The sequence below is a fragment of the Poromitra crassiceps genome (assembly GCF_964638095.1).
Source record: "Poromitra crassiceps genome assembly, chromosome: 13".
NCBI lineage: Eukaryota > Metazoa > Chordata > Actinopteri > Beryciformes > Melamphaidae > Poromitra > Poromitra crassiceps.
This window is the reverse complement of record NC_139644.1, coordinates 30,971,536-30,995,748: the sequence shown is the minus strand read 5'-3', so window position 1 is coordinate 30,995,748 and position 24,213 is coordinate 30,971,536. Positions and strand designations below refer to the sequence as shown.

Genomic DNA, 24,213 nt, shown 5'->3' with positions numbered 1-24,213 from the left:
AAAGGAGGTTCGGCCAGTTGGCATCATATGATTGGCTATAAATAATTTACGAACATACAGCATTATGAACAGTATTAATCACATCTTGGGTGAACACTCGATAAATGACCTATTGACCTTTCACCTTAGTAGACATGATAGGAATTCGTAGATTGTGAGTTTGAAATATTTTGGTGCTCTTTAGTAATAATTAAGTGTTTTCTTTTATGAATGCATCACTATCAGTCCACATGAAAAGTGCTGCCACAAGGCCAGCTGTTACATCAATTCAGCAGCTGTGCTCTTCACATATTTATCTGACAAACTAGATAAGCAGAGACCCACAACACATTTAATGTTCAAAATGTGTCCTAATTGACCGGTCAGAGATGAGACAGTTTGTGTTTATATTGTCTTTGCAACTAATTTAGCACTTGTGGAGCAACATCTATTGATTCACTATAGGCCTTCATTTGCTCATCCAATGCAGTGCACACACTACATTATTTTAACTGGTCAACACTCTTATTGAAGAAGAAAAATCAAAATGTAGTGAAAACACTAGACAGTGAACAGTGAACAGACAGTGAACAGTAGCCTATTATGGGAGGGTGCGCTTTCTTCTCTCTACTCTACCACATGTCCCATTTTGGCATCTCAGTTTTGTTGACGTCAGAAATGTATCTCTCGTGCAAATGTTGCATGGCAAACAAAGTCTTTTTTTAAATGTCAAATGTAATTCACAGGCATTTTTCGTTTACATGACAAATAAGCCAAACTGCTAAGAGGTGTGTGACTTGAGTCTTTATAATGGTCTTGATAAAGTCGTATATGTGTCAACAGCGCCCTCCTCCGTCCTCGACTCATACTCATGTAGCGTTGAATGGGTACAATGTATTTAATACATTGAACAATCGACATACAGTCAATGCATTGAACTAGCTGAAATGTTAAAATAACTTTCCATACATTTTGTATTTATTTATTTTTTTACTTTTCATAAACAGTCCGCTTCCCGTTGGGTGTTTCTGGTGTTTGACATGAAAGTGAGAGAGGGGCGGAGTTAACACAGCTCTCCTCGCTCTGCGTGAGAGTCGGACAGTGAAAGCTTGTCATTTTTAAGAACGAATAATTTCCCTCTTTCAAGAGATATTATGCGATCATGAGAGATCCACAGACACATCGACGGAGAGAGTGACGCGTAGCGTGAATACATCTGCTCACCGGGATTCGACACTGCAGTGGTATGTCAACTTTCTCCCTTTTCGCCGTTGAGGCCCGTGACGATCGTCACCGAAGAGTTGAACGTATAACGTTATTGTTTCAACGTTGTTTCCTATGGCTTGTTTAGACTCTCATAATACGTAAGAATGGACAGTTATCAATATCAGCTTCAAATAAGTAGGCCTACCTTTGACATAACTGTACAATAGCGTTGATTACATTAACCAATTTCTGCATGTGTCGGCTTTATTACATGCGCATTACCCATACACTTGAACAATTAACGTTAAGGCCTATATCTTTTCCCCCAATTTCTCATCGGCTTCTTCTACTTATTCATAACGTTATAACTACCACAACGAAGCAAGTTTAACCCAACTAGTGTACATCATGTGTTTGTAGTGGATGATGTAACATACCTCTTTTACTCTATACGTTACATCTGACCTTTACTCAGCTGAACGTTATTTTGACAGGCTCACAGTGGTACAGCGGGGTTGATGTGTCTGTGTCTGTGTGTTTATCTCACAGGTTGTGGGTGAGCTTCAGCCATGGTGCAGGAATACCAGTCCCCCGTGCGGGTCTACAAACACCCGTTTGAGTTAATAATGGCGGTGAGTTGTTTGTTGTTGTTGTTGTTGTTGTTGTTGTTGTTGTTGTTGTTGTTGTTGTTGTTGTTGTTGTTGTTGCTGTTGCTGTTGCTGTTGTCAAGACAACACTGTTTGTGGTGCTGCTGACATTTGCCAAACCCGGCCATACTTCATTTACAGTTTGTCAGAGCCGGCTTTGGCTTATGCACGCTAGTAGGCAACATGCAGTCTGACTAGCTCCAAACACGGTCTTTTTCACAGAGTAATTACTGGTATATAGAATAGAATAGAATAGAATAGAATAGAATAGAATAGAATAGAATAGAATAGAATAGAATATAATAGAATAAGTTGCTGTTCTTATAGGCGGACAGCCACAGACTCATGAAAAAAATACACCTCATTATCACCATAACGAGTGAGAGGTAGGTGAATAATATGCATTTCCTGCCAATATGGCACTTTACAATACACACAGCTGAGCTCTTTGGCTGTTTCTGTCACTTGATTGTAATTACCCGTTAATTTATTACAATCACCTGTCCTACCAAGATGGCTGTGTGATGATGTAACAGAATAACAACAATGGGTCAGAGCATCTTCTAATCCCAGATTTGTGAAGAGATTTGACATAAATATGCTTGGGACAATTTGTTCCATCTATGGTAGCTGTGGCTGTGACCCTCACATTCCTTAAGCTTATTCTATTTTTGCACTTATTGCACATTTTTCTGGATGAGAGTCAGCTAAGTGTCTCAAATGTAAAATGTAGAGTGTCACACAGGACTCCACCTTGTTTAACCAGAGGATGCCTTTATCCCTGTCTGAACCCCAGGGTCTCATCTTGTCTTGTTCTTCATGTACAAAATGCTGTGCTTTTTTGTCTCCTCCGTTAAATACAACAATCTATAGAGGACATATGCTAATATGAAACTTAACATCTGTTAAATAATTACCCATACTCATCATATGCTTCAGCAGTGTATTCCCGGCCAGGCGTGAAGATATTATTGTGAAAAATGAAATATATTATCACATTTTTGTACCATCTTTTGTCGGTTTGTTTTCCTCTCCTTCAATGATCCTTAATGGAAGCAACATGATTCTTCTGAGTGTGTATCACCCAAGTCACAACTTGTGTGCTTGCTTGATGTGATAGGTGCTTGAGTGATGTATGTGTGATTGTTTAAAAAACGTTGAAGGAAATTGGTCCACTCTAAAACTCCCCATCTGATCCATCAAAGAGCTTCTTTCTTCAGGGAACCGCCGGCTAATTCTAGGTGAAGGCTAGGTTCAAGGCTAAGGCTAGGTTAATGCTAGGTTGATGGAAGGCATTAGATGATGAGGTCAAATGGAGTTGTGCGCTGGTGGTAGCATAGAGAGGTGTTGTGGGCCTGACTTAACAAAACATTGGTGAAGGAAAGTGCCCACTTGAGAACCCAAATGACATGCATTGGCTAGGGTAACTGATGATTGGTCCATCTGATGAATGACTCTGTAGATGTATGATGGTGTTGCCTGATGTCTCCTGAGGTGTTGCGTCTGATGGTGGTTATCACTTGTTTGTTAGTTTTTAATCTGGATTGGGCTTTTACATGTGTTTTACCATCTTGTCCTGTTTTAATCTGGATTGGGTTTTTACACGTGTTTTACCATCTTGTCCTGTTTTAATCTGGATTGGGCTTCTACATGTGTTTTACCATCTTGTCCTGTTTGAATCTGGATTGGGCTTCTACATGTGTTTTACCATCTTGTCCTGTTTGAATCTGGATTGGGCATTGTGTTTTACCATCTTGTCCTGTTTGAATCTGGATTGGGCTTCTACATTGTGTTTTACCATCTTGTCCTGTTTGAATCTGGATTGGGCTTCTACATGTGTTTTACCATCTTGTCCTGTTTGAATCTGGATTGGGCTTCTACATTGTGTTTTACCATCTTGTCCTGTTTGAATCTGGATTGGGCTTCTACATTGTGTTTTACCATCTTGTCCTGTTTGAATCTGGATTGGGCTTCTACATGTGTTTTACCATCTTGTCCTGTTTGAATCTGGATTGGGCTTCTACATGTGTTTTACCATCTTGTCCTGTTTGAATCAGGATTGGGCTTCTACATGTGTTTTACCATCTTGTCCTGTTTGAATCTGGATTGGGCTTCTACATTGTGTTTTACCATCTTGTCCTGTTTGAATCTGGATTGGGCTTCTACATGTGTTTTACCATCTTGTCCTGTTTGAATCTGGATTGGGCATTGTGTTTTACCATCTTGTCCTGTTTGAATCTGGATTGGGCATTGTGTTTTACCATCTTGTCCTGTTTGAATCTGGATTGGGCTTCTACATTGTGTTTTACCATCTTGTCCTGTGTATTAATGAATGCTAGACCATTTTGCACCGACATTCAGCACTCATACAGGGAGAAATCCATCTAGAAGAGGCAGAGAGGCCATTTTATCGACCTACAGAAGCCTCAATAGACCAAAATGCAACACAGCCGCAAGTCATGTTGCATTTTGTGGATGGGCCGTGTCTCAACAGGAGACATTCTTATTTCACTATGGCTCTCTCCACCTAGTTAAGTTAAGTTAAGTTAAGTTAAGTTAAGTTAAGTTAAGTTAAGTTAAGTTCTTATTTCACCATGGCTCTCTCCACCTAGTTAAGTTAAGTTAAGTTAAGTTAAGTTAAGTTAAGTTAAGTTAAGTTAAGTTAAGTTCTTATTTCACTATGGCTCTCTCCACCTAAACAAGTTCACCGGGGTCTCCTCAGGTCATGCTGTAGAATGTAGAACATCACTGAGTGAAATAGCTCTAGACGAGCCGAGGCAGGTTGAGTTAAAGTGAGTACACCAGAAAGTAAATCATCACAAAATGACTCATGGAATGCACGGACCATCACAGATCGCTGGTTTTTACTTTTAATAAACTATAACGTATTTTATATAGCTTCGTTTGGCTGGCTACTTGTATGCCAAATGGAGATCCCTGATTTTATAGTCGTGTTTTCGAAGCTCTATGGAATATTTGTGATTCTGTCATCAGTTAGTGGCAGAAATCTGCTGAATCGACTTTTGGGAGTCCGTCATCGGCAGATGCGCCAAACACTGTGCAATAAGGATCAAATTATTATTATTATTATTATTATTATTATTATTATTATTATTATTATTATTATTATTATTATTATTATTATTATTGTGCACACCTTGTTTTTCCATCACAGTCAGTCTCAGTTATATTTTTACCCAGTTTTACTTTATACTGCTTCATAGTTGTTTCTTGTTCTTTGTCGTTATCTATTAACATAGAGGGTTATACAATATCCTCAAAGCAAGGTAAAGACCGTAATGCCACTCTACCGTACTACAGTACTGTCTCTGTCACTCTGTCACCACACACAGTACTGTCTCTGTCACTCTGTCACCACACAGCCCACGTTGACACGGTCCACACACGCTTCATCTGATACCTTTTCAGTAAACATCTCTTCTGTCACAGTAAATTGCGGGTCTAAAACTGCCATAGAGTCACTAGAAGTGACGGCGAATAACCTCAGAAGCAGCCTTTTGTGAAGAGAAAACAACAGCTCCCTGTGAAAAGCTTCAGGATTCAACAGTATCATGGAGAGAATCCAGTGAATAGTCTCTACCAGCGTTCCCACTCTTTCCCTGGGTTTTCTACATTAGTCTCCCGAGTGATCCTGCCTCTGACAGCTATTACCCCAGCTAACAATCCTGACCCCAATTCCTCCTGACCGCTGCCCTGGATTCTGCTGAATGTGTTATCAGTGACGGCAATGTTTGCCCCTTGGTGACTTTCCTTTGTGTTGATGTAATAGCAGTGCACTACGTCACTTTTCCTTTTGCCATTCACATGGAGGCTGCATGGTCCGACTCACTTTACAATTGTGCGTCGACTTTGGAAATAAAGTCACATTCACATTGTTTAATATCCTCCAGACACCCACAGTTAGAACATTATTGGCTTGCTAATGTAAAGACTGATAACAATAAAGCCATAGTGGGGGAAAATGTTGGACTTAGACGATACTTTAGCAATCGGCCGCATGAATGTCAGACGTTGTTTTCATTTGTTGTTGTGAAGGGAGCTATTGACGGTTTAGCCAGTGGAAAATGTGCTTAGTCAGCTCTCCAACTGTAGCCTGCTTGTTGTGTATACTCTATGCTTCCTTTCTGTATGGCTGTGATAGGGAGGGACAGTTTCAGCCTGTCTGCCATCAGTGATGTGTCTGTTCTTGTAGAGACTTCTATCTGTCACGCAGCGCCAGCTAATACTGCCTGTTTAACAAGCCGCGCTTTCCCCTCAATTTGCTTAGTGACTGAACTGAAGACATCAGTGCTATAGCATCTCAGTGATTACATTACTCACGTGAGGTGCTTTACTGATGAACGCGGGCTGTGTGTGTGTGCGTGTGTGTGTATGTGTATGCGCGCGCGCGCGCGTGTGTGTGTTTGTGTGTGTGTGTGTGTGTGTGTGTGCGTGTGTGTGTGTGTGTGTTGCTGACAGACCAGACAGCACTTGAGTGTTAATTCAGAGACAAAAACTAGGGGTAAGTTGAGAGAATCCTGCTCTCCTTCACGTGTTACTCGTCTTTACTACATTAGAATCCCTTTAGTCAGTTTCCCCACAGCTTTCATTCAAATATTCAAACTCCAGTCTTTTGAGCTGGACTGGATTATTGTATATAATTATTATTCATTACTTCAGTAGTTGTCTCATCTCGGATTGAAACCACCTGAGAACATTAGCATTTGTCTTCTAACCCTTGAGAGAAGTGTGGCTTTAAACGATACTACAGTAACAGTGATGTATGAATAATGCTGAAATGTGATACCAAAGAGTGGAGGATTGTTATGCAACACAAAGTGGACAGCTGTCCAAGTCCTGCTGGTCACGTGGCCTGGATGGTGCCAGCGTCCTCTGTGACCTGATGAGTGCCTGCGAGAGCTGCACAGCTCCTAAACACACAGACTGGACACTAATGGACTGCTGCTGTCAGACACACACACACACGCACGCACACACAGACACACACACAGACACAGATACGCACGCACGCACGCACGCACGCACGCACGCACGCACGCACGCACGCACGCACGCATGCACGCACACACACAGACAGACAGACAGACAGACAGACAGACAGACAGAGGTCCAATAGTCCACAGATCTTAGAGTGGCCTAGTAGAGACGACTCCATACACAGGCTAAGCATCAATATTGACGGATGAGGCCCGGTGCAGTTGGCTTGGGCTGATAATGGTCATACAACAGAAAAGCAACAGCAGCCTGTTAAAGGCACCATAACACTAAACATTAACTTTTTAATATACATTTTATATAATCCTCTAAAGCCAATAACCATTAAATATGACCCAACCTGAGAAATCACACGCTGTCAATTCTGTACTGCAAATGACTGCTCTCACATGCCCTCTGTCTGTTTTGTGAGGAGGTTATCTTCATCTGTTTTGCTCTGTCTCTGTGTCCCCTCTCTCAGGCGTATGTGAGGAGGTTCCCTAAGTGTCCCTTGGTCCCCATATTTGTGGACAGTGAGGTGATCAGTGAGAGCCACAGTGAGGACGGCTCCACCCTCGTGACTGAGAGGCGCTGCATGGTGGCAGCCGATGCCCCACGACTCCTCAAAAGGGTAACCTCTCCTCCTCTGACCTTTGACCAAGCAACTCGTAAACTAGCACATGATGGGGTCATACAGTACAGCTGACCTGACCCACTCGTGATGAAGAGACTTTTACCCCCTCTGCTGCAGTTCAAGCCCTTCACAAAGGCGTGGAAGCAATAAGAGGAGCTCTAATCATCATCACGTGCTTTGTGCTTGTTGCAGTTAGCCGGTGTGGATTACCTGTACTTCATGCAGAAGAACACTCTGGACCGCAGAGAGAGGACGTTGCGCATCGAGGTCCACAACGAGACCTTCTCCAGCAGAGTCATCGTCCGTGAGCTCTGCAACTACTCGGTCAGCCTCACAATTCAACTCTCACTGTATAATATGTGATTCTTTTCCCTTCGTGCCTTTTAGATTTTTCCCTTTTGAGCTTAACTGAAGATTACCCCCACCAGCCTGATGCACCAGTCACTTTAGATGTAACTATATACAGTCACTTTAAACCGGCAATAAGTGATTTCAGACCCTGTAAACAATCCTGAGACATTTTCAACTAGTAAACCGGCTACCTGCCTCTTCACTTGTCATTGTTGGAACAAAGCCGAGTCAATCCCCCATTTTAAAATGCCCGACTTTACAACAGAAATAAGCACGATTAAAAATGGTTTTGGTCTCTATAGCTAATTTCACCATTCATGACAACTGTATGGGGGTGAATCTTTATATAACTCACCTGTTTATGCCGTACAGTCTATGGGCCTGTGTCCACCTGGCGTCTTTTCCTCAGGTCCAGCGTCTATTTTCAATTGTTTCCAATGGGAGGAGAGCGTATGCGAGCGCACACGGACGTGTAGAGAAAGTGCAGAGTGCCCAGCGTCTTTTTTCAGCGTTTTTGTGCGCCGACTCCCAGCGCTTCCAGCTGAAAATATTTTAACTTTTCAGAAAGACGCTGGTGTCGGCTGCTCCTTTTCTGGTAACTAATCATATGGAAAAACTATCGCAACAGAGACAGAACGGCTCAATTGTGGGAGCAGATCGGCTAGACACTTAATATTTCTGGTGAGTGTTGTGCTTACTGCTTTTAATAGCGTAGCCTACCTGTGTTGTTAGCTTGCTAGCTGTCAGCTATCAAGCTGAACTAACGTTACTTGCAGACTGCTTCCTTGTATATTGTGCGCTGGGATCAGCGTTCCCCAGCGCACTCCCAGCTTTTAACGTCGGAAAAAGAAGCTAGGTGGACACAGGCCCTTAGGCTGCAAAAAAAAGAAGTCCAATTGTATAGAAGTGAATGGGAAAATGAGCCTACTTCTCACTTGATGTATTACCTCAGTAAACACTTTCCTAATGACTTTATGGCCTCATACAGTCGGTCTGTGTGGGAACGCCCACAACATGTTATACAGCTGGCACGCAAGACTAGAACCCCCCATATATCTCAATGGGCTGACTCACCAAAGGACGGTGCTGCAGCTCTACACTACAGGATTGGGGATTCTAGAGCAGATACATAGACATCTGTTCAGATGTGCGTTTACTGCGGTGGTTAAATCCCCAATCCTGTATGCAGGATGGGCAGAATGGGAGGATTGACCCCACCCTGACCACGCCCCCAGCGTGCTACCCCAGCGTTTATGACGAGACATTGACTGTATCTATCGCTAGTTTAACGTCTTCTTCAATACAGCATGATGTTCATTTTGTAAAGGATGCTCCCATTTAGAGTAAAATAGACACTACAGCAGATTATGCTTTGGGGCGTGATTGACAGGTCACCTGTCCAGTGATCAGTGAGCTCGCCGATCACAGACCAATAGCTGCAGGCCTCACTCTTATCGTCCAAATATGGTCACTTCTGGCTTGAAAAAATGACTTGGATTGTGTCATGACACCAAGAACATCTTTGATTTAGTGTGCACCTGTGTAAGACAGAACGTCGATAAAGTGAAAGATGAAGTTGAGTTACTGCCTGGATGAACACACCTTTGTCCTCTTCCACAGGTTCATCCAGAGAATGAGGAGTGGACGTGCTTCGAACAGACGGCTAGTCTGGATATAAAATCCTTCTTTGGCTTTGAGAACTCGGCAGAGAAGATAGCTATGAAACAGTATGCTAGTAGCATTAAGAAGGTGTGCATCTTTGAGCTGAGTCTCATGTTTCTGAATTATCCATATATATATAAACTGCTTACATTTACATTAGTAGAAAATGACATAGTTTACCGTTGTTTATGCATTTGCCTCCAGTATTTATATTCATTGATGTGGAGTTTAGAAATTATGGATATGAGATATGTCATCCATGCTTCTTTCTTGTGTGTGTGTGTGTGTGTGTGTGTGTGTGTGTGCGTGCGTGCGTGCGCGTGTGTGCGCGCGTGTGTGTGTGTGCGCGCGTGTGTGTGAGAGATAATCCTCACATTTGCTGACTTAGTACATTCGTGGCCCTGCATGTGATTTTGTCTGTGTGTGCTTGTGCATGTCTTGTGCCTCTCTCATGGCCCCCTCCTCTTGCAGGGTAAAGAGATTATTGAGCACCACCTCAGAGAGCTGGAGGAGGAAGGAGTAACTTACATACCCCGTTGGACCCCGCCCGCTGTCCCTCCAACTGCCACCGCCAGGCGCCAGCTGCCACCCGTCTCTACTGCCAGAGCCATCCCAGAGCACAATGCCAAGGACGTCCTGTCCAGTAAGGACCCTGCCAGCCCCACAGAGCTGCTGGCTGGCTCCCCTGATGGTCAGTGTACTGGCTAGTCACACAAAAACCACAGAATGGCAGCCAATGCATGACACAGAAGCACAGTCTAAAGCAGTGATCCTCAACCCTTTTCATACAATACTGGAATATTTTCATCGTTAGATATGATTTTGTCCAGAATTCCACGACTGTGTATTGAAAGTAGAGAAATAACAGTTAAACTACGATCAAAATAATCATTCTCATATTCTTTAATTGTTTTGTAAATTAAATATGAGTGAAATTTAAGATCAGTTTGCTACGGACCCCCTGGAACCCCATCAATGACCCGCAGAGGTCCACGGACCCCGCGTTGAGAACCACTGTTCTAAAGGACATGTGTCATGCATACAGTCCCAGTCTGTTGACCGGTGCACACTACTGTACCTTCTGCTCATGCAGTGATCTGCTACTCTAGCTGTGTTTCCATTACAGTTTTTCGCAAAATAATTGCGATATTTCTACAACTTCGACAATGTACAATTGCGACTTGTAGGCGTTTCCATTGAACAACATGTTGCTGGCTGCGGTGAATGCAGTGAGCGCGAGAGGCAGAGGAAAAAAGGTAGCCTATAACTGTGCGCACACAGACAGGCAGCCTGTCACCATGGACCGATTTCTGTCATTAAACATGATCTGTTTTCCCCAACTCCGCTTTTGCACAACACTCGTCTTTCTGCTAGGTTGCTGCGGAGGTTTTGCCACGGCTTATCGAACCCTTTCTCCCTCATTTTCCTTTCATTTTCCGCTCCTTTTCCAAAGGAGAAGATGGGTCACATGACATGCAAATGCGAAAAATGCGTTTCCATTACACTTTTGCGATAAACTGCTATATCGACACGTCTGAAAAACCACCTCATGAGAGCGCAAAAACCTTTTGCGATATTTGGGAGGTTTTTCGAAAATTACGTGTTTCCATTACCCACTTCCTATTGCGATATTTAGATTTTGCGCATTTCTGAGAGTAATGGAAACACGACTACTGAAAGGACTGAACTCTTTCAGAGGGGCAGAGTAAAATAGGTACAAGCTACAGCCACTCTATACTCTACTTGAGTTGATGATTTGACTACAAGGTTCTCAAGTATAATCACAAGATTATGACTTTGCTAGCCTCTGTCTTATGCCAGTGGTTATGTTACCTCTAGTGTTTCTCCAAATCAAGACCACATTTCCACATTTCCTGCTTCCTGTTTCAAAGAGGAAGTGAGTGTTTGTCCTCCTTCCCCTCGCTGGCATCACTCCACATGTTTCTTCTCTCTTTCTCTTGACTGCAGAGGGCAGACATGCTGGAAGTGGTTCTTCTATGTGGTTTTCAGACGTTTCACCGTCTGTTGTTGCTGCAGGAAATTCTGAAATCTTGAGCTGTGTAAGAACCGCAGCCTAACGCACACGCATGGTGGCACCGGCACGCAATGTCAAATACAGTGTTGGGGCTGCCACGTCTTCTCAGTGACGCTCTATTTTGTTTATGGTAGTTATACCAATTTCTCCAAATGAATGTGGTAATTTGCTGACGGTCAATACTGTGTGCCTTTAAACTCTCCGTTTTCACTATATTATGTGTTGAACGGAGCCAAAAAGGAACCATCCCCAGATATAGAGCTGCTAACGAGCCATTAAATCGACAGTATTTGAGTAAAATATCGCAGGACTTTTTCTCTTGCTCCTGCTGAAAATGCACTAAACTGAAGTGTAGAATGCTTGATGTCTCATTTGATGCATGCAGTATGTGCTAACTTTATATTATATATATATACGTTTTGCTTGCAGACAAGTTGGATGCAGACTACATCAGACGTTACCTTGGTGACTTAACGCCTCTGCAGGAGAGCTGTCTTATTCGACTGCGCCAGTGGCTACAGGAGACCCACAAGGGCAAGGTCACATAGCCACATACTTCTATACTTATACACACACTCTCTTTGCATGCGGAGCAGTTTGGGCACCTAAGTGACACACCTTTGCTACATTTATATTACAACCTATGCTGACTTCCAGTTCAGTTTAAACAGCTGTTGCTTCCAAAGGGACATTTGTGTTGCAGCTAAGACTCACAGAAATGCACAGAGATTGCAAATAGATAGAGATGTAGAACAGGTGCCTGCTTGGCTGTGGGTGCTCAGCTACAGAAGAAAAATCACTCCAAGAGTGAGAATAGCAGCACTCCAAAAAGTAAAATGCTCAGGTTTCCATTTTTATTTCAGGCTAGACTGACGCGTTTCGGCCCTGGGCCTTCATCAGAGCATCAATGCTGCCGCTATTCTCACTCATCGAGGGATTTTCTTCCTACAAATTGCAAATAGATAGTGAGAAGCATCCAATCAATATTACATACAGTATAGGCTGCATGGCTCCTGAGAAACAACAATTAATTCAGTTGAACTTCAGTTGACTATACATTTGTGTAAAGGTTACATTTGTGACGACTTGTATGGACACATAAAATAAAGTATTGCACAGGGGTTATTACTGGCTTTCTACCAGCCTGTAGGTTTGTGCTAAGGGCTTAGCTTGACGTAGCTGAACTCTGCATTGGAGTGGTGACCTATGCGCTCCAGCAAAGGTCAAATGTTAGGGAGGATCTACTTGATTCTCTCTGCCCGTTCTGTTACAGATTCCAAAGGACCAGCATGTGCTGCGTTTCCTGAGGGCCAGGGACTTCAACCTGGACAGGGCCAGGGAGCTCCTGTGCCAGTCGCTCACCTGGAGGAAGCAGCATCAGGTCGACTTCCTGTTAGACTCCTGGGAGCGCCCACAGCTGCTGCAGGACTATTACACTGGAGGCTGGCACCACCATGACAGAGGTACAGTCTCTGAGTGATGCTTTCTGCCTGCCTATTCCACACTCGATTCATCTCATTTTCTATTTAGTTTCACCGGGATAAACCACTCAATACAGATACCTGTGTACAGGACGGTTTTTTTTTACATCACTATATGGTTGTTCAGACAGCACTGAAACTCTTGCTGTGAATGACACAAGTTTAAATTTTACTAGTTGTTTTGTAGTCAGTGTTGATGTGTTATGGTTTCTCTCTTAATTTTTTTTTTTTTTTATTGCGCCACATAATCTTATACATACAGTATATTGTGTCAAAGCTCATTTGAATTTATATGGAACAATGATCTTTACGTATCTTCGTGTGATGGTGTCTCTATAGTAAAAGTGCACACTCACGTCAGTCAGCATAAGGAGATAAAATGACACCTGTTAATGATTGACTGGGAAGCCGGCTTGCCATCTGTCAAGCCTCCCATGTTGGAGCATGAGTCAGTGCTTTTAATAGCTGCTAGCTGATACACCGATCAGGTTTAATAGTCGCTAGCTGATACACCGATCAGGTTTAATAGTCGCTAGCTGATACACCGATCAGGTTAGGGTTAGGAGTTATATTCACAAAGTGTGAAAGTTCCCACGCTAAATCAATATCAGTTAATACATACCCACTGTCCTTTACATAGACTGGAGGCAGACTAACAGTGCCTACTCTGAATACAATCTGACTTGTGTCATTCTATGTATTGATTTCACTTTATTATAAAATCTGTGTGTGTGTGTATGTGTGTGTGTGTGTGTGTGTGTGTGTGTGTGTGTGTGTGTGTGTGTGTGTGTGTGTGTGTGTGTGTGTGTGTGTGTGTGTGTGTGTGTGTGTGTGGGTGCGTTCAGATGGGCGTCCTCTGTATATTTTGCGTCTGGGGCAAATGGACACTAAGGGCTTAGTTCGAGCCTTGGGAGAGGAGGCAATGCTGAGACAGGTGATTTGAACACAGTCATACGATTGATATCCCAAATACAGGTACTGTATACATAGACACATAGACACACTAAATACAGGTACTGTATACATAGACACATATACACACTAAATACAGGTACTGTATACATAGACACATAGACACACTAAATACAGGTACTGTATACATAGACACATAGACACACTAAATACAGGTACTGTATACATAGACACATATACACACTAAATACAGGTACTGTATACATAGACACATATACACACTAAATACAGGTACTGTATACATAGACACATATACACACTAAATACAGGTACTGTATACATAGACACATATACACACTAAATACAGGTACTGTACATAGACACATATACACATTCATAAGATTGATACCCTAAATACAGGTACTGTATACATAGATAGACACATTCATAAGATTGATACCCTAAATACAGGTACTGTATACATAGACACATTCATAAGATTGATACCCTAAATACAGGTACTGTATACATAGACACATATACACACTAAATACAGGTACTGTATACATAGACACATATACACACTAAATACAGGTACTGTATACATAGACACATATACACACTAAATACAGGTACTGTATACATAGACACATATACACACTAAATACAGGTACTGTATACATAGACACATATACACACTAAATACAGGTACTGTATACATAGACACATATACACACTAAATACAGGTACTGTATATAGACACATATACACATTCATAAGATTGATACCCTAAATACAGGTACTGTATACATAGATAGACACATTCATAAGATTGATACCCTAAATACAGGTACTGTATACATAGACACATTCATAAGATTGATACCCTAAATACAGGTACTGTATACATTACATAGACACATACAGTATAGAGTACACAGTCATTTTCTTGACACACATTTTTGCACCTTTTAATTGTGCAAACAACAGATGACTATATGTTTCGACACTACTGTGTCTTCATCAGAGTCCAATGTGTCAAAACGTCTGTTTGCACAATTAAAAGCAAGGAAGATGCACAGAGAACCCTTTTTCTACACACTCATTTCCTTTTACTGTAACTGAAGTTGTATTAACCCTACGCAACTTCATGACTGACCCAGGTCCTGTCCATCAACGAGGAGGGACTACGGCGTTGTGAAGAGAACACCAGAGTCTTCGGTCGACCCATTAGGTGCCCACAGTACCAACATGAATTCATCTGTATTGAAGCTAACCTTCTGTCAACATCCTGCGTTGATTGGTTAGACACATGCGTGCATGTAAGCGGTAATGTCATGTCTGTGTGACTCTGTCTGTTAGCTGTTGGACCTGCCTGGTGGACCTGGAGGGTCTGAACATGCGTCACCTGTGGAGGCCTGGGGTTAAGGCTCTGCTGAGGATCATCGAGGTGGTGGAGGCCAACTACCCCGAGACCCTGGGCCGCCTGCTCATACTGAGGGCACCTCGAGTCTTTCCTGTGCTCTGGACACTGGTGAGAACAACCAGAGAACCACGTAATGGCTTCGCCTCCACTTCATGTACATAATCGGCCGACCAAGCAAGACTGTATCAAGTTGCAGGTCTGAACGCACAGAGATTGGCGTTTGCTGATATTGCCATGGTTGGCTTGCATCATGAGTAGTCATAAGTAGTCTGGGTGCAATATAGCCACAATATGCATACGAGCAGTACAAAGACATGGAGAGGAAGAGCGGGAAAAAGTACCGCCATAATTACAGCCATGTGATAATATGCAGATATTTTCAGGCCTAGAGATAAGATGAAACTTTAATGATTTCTCTGGGGAAATTAAGTTAGAGCAGCAGCAAAAGTAAGAGGATTCAGCAGGGAAATAAAGATAAGCATAGCACAGAAATAGAATGTAAAATTAAGCAATATAAAATAATGAAAACAATAAAACAATGTAAACAGTTGTGGCTTTATATAAGCGTATGTGGGTGACAATTTACACAGTTAGTAAACTGTATTGTTTGGACATAATGGACAGTTACAGTACTTTCAGTTGCTTCATACAGTACAGATGATACCGTACTAGCAGACATGATCACTCACACAAATATGGATATGAAATTGGAAATATGCATGTGTGTATATATACAGTAGACTATATATGTAAATAAGTATGTATAAACATATAGTATAGTACATTACATGATCACTATGTATACTATATGGTAGAACCGAAAATATAAATATATAATATGTTTATATTTTTAATGTGGATGCATAGTGATGTAATTGCATGAAATCATATTATGATCGTAGCTCATAAATTACATTATAGCGACTGTTACAACCAGGCTCAGGGAAGTAACAAAGAGACTTAAAAGCTAAAACAATTATTCATAATAGGATAATACAGAGCCAGCAGAGCGGGAGAGTGGGAGGGTCATCATCACAGAAACGCAGTGAGACCCACCTATCGTTAGTTAAGTTGAGTCAGACCAGTGAACCATTTTTAATACCAGCCTAAAGCTCGCTATGAAGCATTCATATAGAGTACCGCAGGGATGATGTATTTTTGTAGGCTTACCCAGAAGACCCTGCGCTTCCTGGTTCTTACGCGTAAAAGTCAATGGGATTTTTGTATGGGAATTTCGGTTAAATGCATGAAATAAGGTCTGTGGTTAATAAAAGTTTATGAAACAGTGAAGTTTGTGTTCTGCAAGATAATCTTCACAAATGAGTACCACTTTTTTGAATTTTGAAATGTTTTCTGAAAATTGCGTAATAAAACACACATTTATGCTTTGAAAATCATAAAAGTGCTCCTCATTTGTGGAAATTATCTTACTGAACACAAAATGAGCTGTTTCATAAACTTTTGTTAACCACAGACCTTATTTCATGCATTTAAAATCCCATTGACTTGTACACGTAAGAGCCGGAAGTGCTAACGACCAGGTCTTCTGGTGCCGAACTCATTCCTGCACTTCTCTATTATGCATGGTTTAACAATTTAACAGCTGGGCAGTTTGTGTTGAAATGCTTTAGTATCAATTATTTAATAAATGTGTCATTGTTGTTTGATAATTAGGCTTGCTCCCTCTCTTTCTCAAACATGAATAATTAAGGTTTGGGTAATTTATACACTTCCTAATGAGTGGACCTGCTGCATGCGTGAACGATCTTTGTTGAGTGTTTTTCTTGGTGCCTCGTTTCAAGGTCAGTCCCTTCATCGATGAGAACACCCGCAAGAAGTTCCTCATTTACGCTGGTAACGATTACCAGGGTCCAGGAGGCCTGGTGGACTACATCGACAAAGAGGTCATCCCCGACTTCTTGGGAGGAGACTGCATGGTGAGATGTGGACTTCATCGTCATTGTGTAGTTGTATACATAACATAGGCACAGTGAAATAATGTTGACAAAACTCTAGACGTCTGGCCATTCTCTTGTGCTTCTCCACTGTGATCTTCATGAAGACTTTGAAACTTTGCTTGGTACTTGAGGACACAAAGCATTTTTTTGTATTTGTACATACATGTCCTACATGTACTAGGCCTTTTGCCCCTGAATCGAATTCAGAGATTAAAAATCACTTGTTCCACATTCATCCCTGTACTAATTTTGCTGTTGGGTTCACTCTCCAGTGGGACTTCCCTGATGGCGGAACGGTCCCCAAGTCTCTGTACAGGACAGCAGAGGAGCTGGAGAGCGAGGAGAACCGCCTGTGGGCCGACTCAATCTACAAGAGCGCCAGTGTCTTCAAGGGAGCCCCATTTGAGGTAAAACCTCAGCTAACCGCCTCACACATCTGAATGTGGATCAAATAGGCAAAGTTCAATTTTCTGTGAAAGGTGGATTTCATGAAACTGTGGATTAGGGTGCCACCTGCTGGAACAAAACTACAACTGCAGGCCCGCAGCAAAGGAGAGAGCATTATGATTAATGGCAACCTGTCTGCTGTTGTGTGTTTCCGATCCCTTTGCGTCTCCTTCCAGCTGCTGGTGGAGATCGCAGAGGCCTCCTCCGTCATCACCTGGGACTTCGACGTGTGTAAAGGAGATGTGATCTTCAACATCTACCACTCCAAGAGGGCCCCACAGCCCCCGAAGAAAGACGCCCTGGGGGCCCACGGCCTCACGACCCCAGGGGCCATTAATGTCCAGCTGATAGACAGGAACTGGGTGCTGGGCCAGGACTACAGCATGGTGGAGAAGCCCCTCACCTGCAGGGAGGGAGAGAGTGTTCAGGTCAGAGGCTGGAGAACAGACGGGGGGGTTGCAGTATGAGCACAGCACTGTAACAGCACCTGTTTTCAGTTATTTTCAGGAGTACAGAGAACTTTGGTTTCTGTCATTTTTTTCTTTTCTTTTTCTTCTTGTGTTTCGGTGGCACTATACAGTCCTGTATGCTGTCCATTATATCCAAAATAGATATAGGAATTCCTTTGTGCCTGCTTCGATTCGAGCTTTAAATGCTACTTAAGAGAATATACAGTAATGTAACATCTATTTGATGTTTTTATTTATTTGTGTTCTCCTATACAATAGTTATATTGTAGCATTTACTTTCTGTAATATGTAGCGCTGTGTGGCTAAGTCTCCTTCTTAGACTGCCTTGCATTTTGCACTTATCGTATTTGCACTTATCGGCCTCTAATGCACTTTAAACTACACTGGCACTTTCGAACTGAACTTACTTTGCACTATGTCGTGGTCTATTGTGTCTCCATTTAGTTTTTATGGTTTTATGGTCCTTTATGGTTTTTATGGTTTTATGGTCTATTTGTGTCTGCACTTTGTTTTCATGTTTTTATTTCGAGTCTTGTGTGATTTTATGACTGTTTTGTTTTTTGCTCTGCTGCAACCCAAAGTGCCCTTCTGGGACATATGAATAAACTTGAACTTGAACTTGAACTTGCACCACTATCACGGCTGGTCGTCCTCAGCCTGACCCTGCTATCCCTCTGTGCTTTGCAGGGCTCCCATGTAACGCGCTGGCCTGGCTTCTACATCCTCCAGTGGCGCTTCCACAGCTCGCCAGCCTGCTCGGCCTCCAGCCTGCCTCGTGTGGACGATGTGCTGGCTGCTCTGCAGGTCTCCTCCCACAAGTGTAAGGTCATGTACTACACCGAGGTGCTGGGCTCCCATGACTTCAGGTCAGTGGATTCTTTACATTGAGTTTTTCTCTGGTCCCCAACTGTGTTGTCTAACATACTGAAGCTGGTCCCATGCACACTGTGTTGTCTAACATACTGAAGCTGGTCCCATGCACACTGTGTTGTCTAACATACTGAAGCTGGTCCCATGCACACTGTGTTGTCTAACATACTGAAGCTGGTCCCATGCACAGTGTGCTGCTATATTTATGGCAAAAATATTTACTTTGAAAACTAACGTGAGGCAAAAATAGCAAATATCTCATAATCTGATAAAAGTACTGGAATCAGCAGTGATGTAGAACAGTAAGGGAGTTTAGGAAATGAGTAAAAACTGAACATTTCTTTCCGTCTGTTTCTATATTTCTAGGGGTTCCATGACCAGTCTGGAGTCGAGCCATAGCGGCTTCTCCCAACTCAGTGCCGTCACTACTAACTCTAGCCAATCACAAGCTGGCTCCACCGTCTCAAGGTAGCATCTGGCCAGCAGGTGTCCAACGTTGGCAGCACCGTGAAGCTTAAATATATAAGAGTTCCATTTTGAACTCTTTGGTTACATCCCAAATCTCTTAATTGATATTTCCGTGTTCCTCGATCCTCGTTTGAATTGGAAGTTGTTCTGGCCGCCATGTTGAAGGCCGCCCAAAGCTCTTATTCCTGCTCCGAGGATCCAGGACCAAGGAGGGATCTCTGAGGAGCCATGCGTGAGGAGACATGAGAGCAGCCTTCACGGATGTCTTTTACCGGCCGACACGCCCCCTTATTGGAAATCAGTTACTGATTGGACGCTGCAGCTTGATCGGACTGATCTGATACATCACAACATGGAGTGGAGAGAGATTAAGATTAAACTCAAAGTGTACAGTATCATGTTATATCAATTATCTATATTTATCAATATTTGTTTTCTGATTCACAATCTAGTTAAAATCCGTGTTAATTGTAGGTCTGATCAGTAGAACATGAACAACTTTCTTCATTTATTAGAAAGATTTTTCTTTTGATGATGTTATTTTCCCCCATTAACTTTTATTATGGATACAAATTAAAGTAAGCGAGAGTCTGTCTGACAGCAAGAAACACATTTTAAGCACATTTATATTTTATTTTTATTGTAATTCCCATTCAGTCACATGTGAGGCTGAAAATTCCTGAGCGCCGGGTTTGATCGAGAGTTACATCATTTCAATTTCCCCTCGAAGCATTTAGCCAAATTAATCATTTCAGTGTTTATCAGACAACCTAATCATATTCTGGGTTATTAGATCATGAATTCACAATCAGAATATCAATAAATACAGATGCATAAATAAATAATGTAAATGCATTCTGCCAGTAGGAATGGTTCATGTGCCTCTGAGCAGGACACACAGTGTAAATACACAATGCAGGTTTTTAATCAAACAGGTAGCAGGCTAGGGAGAGAGAACACTGCTGACCTGGCAGTGATAACTGTGCACTTTTAATAGTATTAGCACATGTGTGCAGATACAAACTACATCACAAGTCTCTACAGCTGTTAAAGTCGACTGACAGCTGTCATCCAGCTGTGATCCAGCTGTCGCCGTCTTCAGACAGAAATGGACGTCGCTTCTCGTGACGCTTCAGAGGAAAGGACATCTCGTTTCTCCAAAGACTTATTTCCTCATTTCCTCTCTCCTTGCATGGTTTCCTTGCTTCTCTCCATGCACCCTCGGTGGGAGGGACTGACACGCAAGGAAGAGACGCAAGTGAGGGAAACGTGGATTTTTGGGATGCACCCCCTGTTGTCTGGCTCCGACTGTGCCTTGTGCCTTAACAGAGTGGAAGCTTCACGCTGATACTTGCTTGACCTGACAGTGGAGGGTGAGAGGGCTGTTGTGGAAATGGTAGTTTTCTCCTTTTTGCCATTGGAACAGTTCCTCTGTGATCTCATCTTATTACATGGCAAAGAAGCACTTGAAGATCCAGCTCTGTCTGTGCCTTATGACTGATTTGTGTGTGTGTGTGTGTGTGTGTGTGTGTGTGTGTGTGTGTGTGTGTGTGTGTCTGTGTGTGGTGTTGTAGTGATAGAATAGCTGTATCTGATTTGTAACTAGATGTGTATCCATAGGGGTGGCATTACAGGAGAACATCCACCAAGTGGGCATTAGTTTAATAAATCAATATGAAAGGAGACGCTCACAAACAACAGTGTTGTCCACCAAATACCTTGGTTATTAATACAACTGTGCACTCTTTGAGGAGGACATGACCAGCATGAATTTAACATTTATTTTGAGAATAAATATAGTAACAAAGCTATATTTTGTGCAATATAAGGAGCTGAATACAAGTTGTTCTCATTCTTCTCCACAAGATGTCAGTGTACTCTATGACTGGAACTGGCCGAAAGTCTCCTGCAGCAAACGCATTGGTGTTTCACTCACAGACTTCGTCAGGCCATCTGTTGTACCCAAAGCATTCTAACGGTTTATAAATAAAGATTTCAACACAAGCATTTGTGACCTGTAGACTAATTGTCATGCTGCTGATTTTGAGAAGATGTTTTGTAAACTATCCAATATAAATTCTACTATTTCAACTGGCCACTGCATTTTGGCTTTGTTTTCTTAAGAAATTGTCCTGTGTGTAACATACTAGCCATTTTAATTAATCTGAGAGATCGGCTATCAATCAGTATTACATCAATATATGAGCTGTTAATATTAATTCCTGTGTAAAACATGCAGTACACCCTCTAGATTTCATGGAACGTCGTTTTTGAACTTGTTACAGCAGTTGAACATGAGCTCTTTCCAAGGCAACTGATTTGAATGCAATATAGTGCAACCTCTGTATTCTGACACAGAGGCAGGCAGACAACAGACAAGTGTGATTTACATAAAACTTTAATTTCCATAAACTTATCAGATGCTTCGAGCTAAAGCCGACTTGAATTCCCCATGTGCTCGTGTGCACGCTCTTTGCTTTTCTCTCTCTTTGTCTTCACTCCGATGCCCCTGCAGGTTTGTGCCACAGTGTTGCTGCGTATCCCAACACAACACAGAGACATGTGTGGACAGACTTGCCTGGGAGGCTGACCCAGCAGCAGCTGAACTTCCTGCTGCCATGGAGGAAGAGGAAATGCACTGACTTTGCCAGGAGCTTGTTTACTGAATTACTCAGGCAGTGTAATGACCTCCCAGGACACACATTGTCCACGTGAATAGCAACTCCACATTCTCCCAATAAGCCTCATTTTGTCAGCTAATATTAAACATCCTGCTTCTTGAGCAGTTATGTGATTTAATGCAGATTTTTTTTTTAAACTGGCCTTGACTGGCTTGAAAAACAAGGTCAATTACGCAGGTAACACGTTTGTAAATTAAATAGCCTATTTCTTATAATGTATCAAAACCTCTTAGTAGATAGTGATATTCGATATTCCTTCTGTGGCAGCCCATTCTTGAGTATACACAAGCCTGTGAAGGACTGCTGGTGGCCGGCCAAGAGCCACTAAGACTTGGATATTGTATTATGGATGTACAGTAGGAGTGTGGTTCCTTCCGCAGACTTGGACAAACTGTGTGTCAGCAAAGAGAAGCAGTGGTCACAAGTTGAAGCTGGCCAACAGGTATAGCCGCAAAGATGACCACCAAATTAGTGCAACACCTTTATGAATGGTCTCTACAAAAACTCTGTGGGGAAAGTAAACTTGGCAAAGCTGGTAGATGGCAGAACATGTTTTTTGTAGTTTATAAGTGACGTGTGTCCATCAATCCGTGTATCGCAAGATGAGATCTCTGTCCGTTCGTTCATAGCCTAAGGCGCGAGCGAGAGAGGCACATTGCATACTGTAGTAGCCTATAGGTTTTCTGAAGGTTGTCAAAAGTAGGAAATCGAACTGAAGTAGACGAGGCGGCTTGAGGGAAAGTGGGTACACCGAAAAAGTACTTTGCAACCCAAAATTACTCCTGGAATGCATGGACCATCACAGATAGATATAGAAGTTTAAGGATATCTGAGAATGGGCCTGTGACCAGAAGGTTATCTATTCAATCCCAGCAATGTTTTTCTTGAGCTAGACTGCAGGCTGACCAAGCACTCTCACCCCATTGGTGATATACAGTACTGTACACAAGCTGCAGGGAACATTCACATTAACATCATGTAACATTTGCAACTAAGAGTACAGTCCTTTATTGTTGGGTGAGCACAGTACGCTAAGAATAAGACTGCAGAGATAATATGCTGTGGAAATAGTCTCAGTCAGACTTCTTGATAAAGATATTCATCCCAGCCATCACTGGAAATATGTACATAATAATGAATCATCTTCTCTCAGCACTCCGGTGATGGTGCTAGAACAAAAGGAGCGGGGGTGGGGTTTGGGGGGAGGGGGGGGGGGGGGGGTGCATGTCATGTGGGTATTAATCAATGGGTCTGGGTGGGTGTTTTTTGTATTAACTTCTCTCAAAAGGTAGAGAGGCTATTCAGAATAATGCTCCCTGCTCCACCGTGCCCACTTCTCCCTCTTCACCATCTAATTGAAAGAACGGACGAAAGGGAGCCGATCCATTTTCAGACATCCATTGTAGCAGCACTTAAAAGTGTAATCGGTCAAAATCAAACATAAGTCGAGATCCACTTGCCATCCATAGCCTACTTTTTACACCCTTTTTAGGGCAACGCCCCCCCCCCTGCAGCTCACGCAGTTGATTTGACCACAATAAGGTGTAATCAGATATAGGGGGGTATGAAGCCTGACATTAGAAAGTGTAATCAATGAAACCTGACATAAGAAAGTGTAATCAGACATAGGGTTATGAAGCCTGACATAAGAGAGTGTAATCAGACACAGGGTTATGAAGCCTGACAAAATAAAGTATAATCAGACATAAGGTTATGAAGCCTGACATAAGAGAGTGTATTCAGACATAGGGTTGTGAAGCCTGGCATAAGAGAGTGTAATCAGACATAAGGTTATGAAGCCTGACATAAGAGAGTGTATTCAGACATAGGGTTGTGAAGCCTGGCATAAGAGAGTGTAATCAGACATAGGGTTATGAAGCCTGACATAAGAGAATGTAATCAGACATAGGGTTATGAAGCCTGACATAAGAATGTGTAATCAGACATAGGGTTATGAAGCCTGACATAAGAGAATGTAATCAGACATAGGG

The 24,213-nt window shown here is 42.4% G+C and overlaps 1 protein-coding gene across 1 annotated transcript; it reads left to right on the top strand.

Annotated features, from left to right (window-relative positions):
- Positions 1 to 1,078: 1,078 nt before the first annotated feature.
- LOC310787191 (SEC14-like protein 1) lies at positions 1,079 to 21,539 on the top strand. Its single transcript, XM_083648555.1, has 16 exons — positions 1,079 to 1,223; positions 1,735 to 1,817; positions 7,309 to 7,458; positions 7,654 to 7,785; positions 9,433 to 9,561; positions 9,946 to 10,165; positions 11,939 to 12,048; positions 12,783 to 12,972; positions 13,836 to 13,924; positions 15,066 to 15,136; positions 15,265 to 15,436; positions 17,131 to 17,265; positions 17,559 to 17,693; positions 17,910 to 18,161; positions 18,891 to 19,069; positions 19,440 to 21,539. The coding sequence occupies exons 2-16, from the start codon at positions 1,755 to 1,757 to the stop codon at positions 19,543 to 19,545; spliced, it is 2,133 nt and encodes a 710-aa protein (XP_083504681.1). The 5' UTR covers positions 1,079 to 1,223; positions 1,735 to 1,754; the 3' UTR covers positions 19,546 to 21,539.
- The last annotated feature ends 2,674 nt before the right edge of the window (positions 21,540 to 24,213 follow it).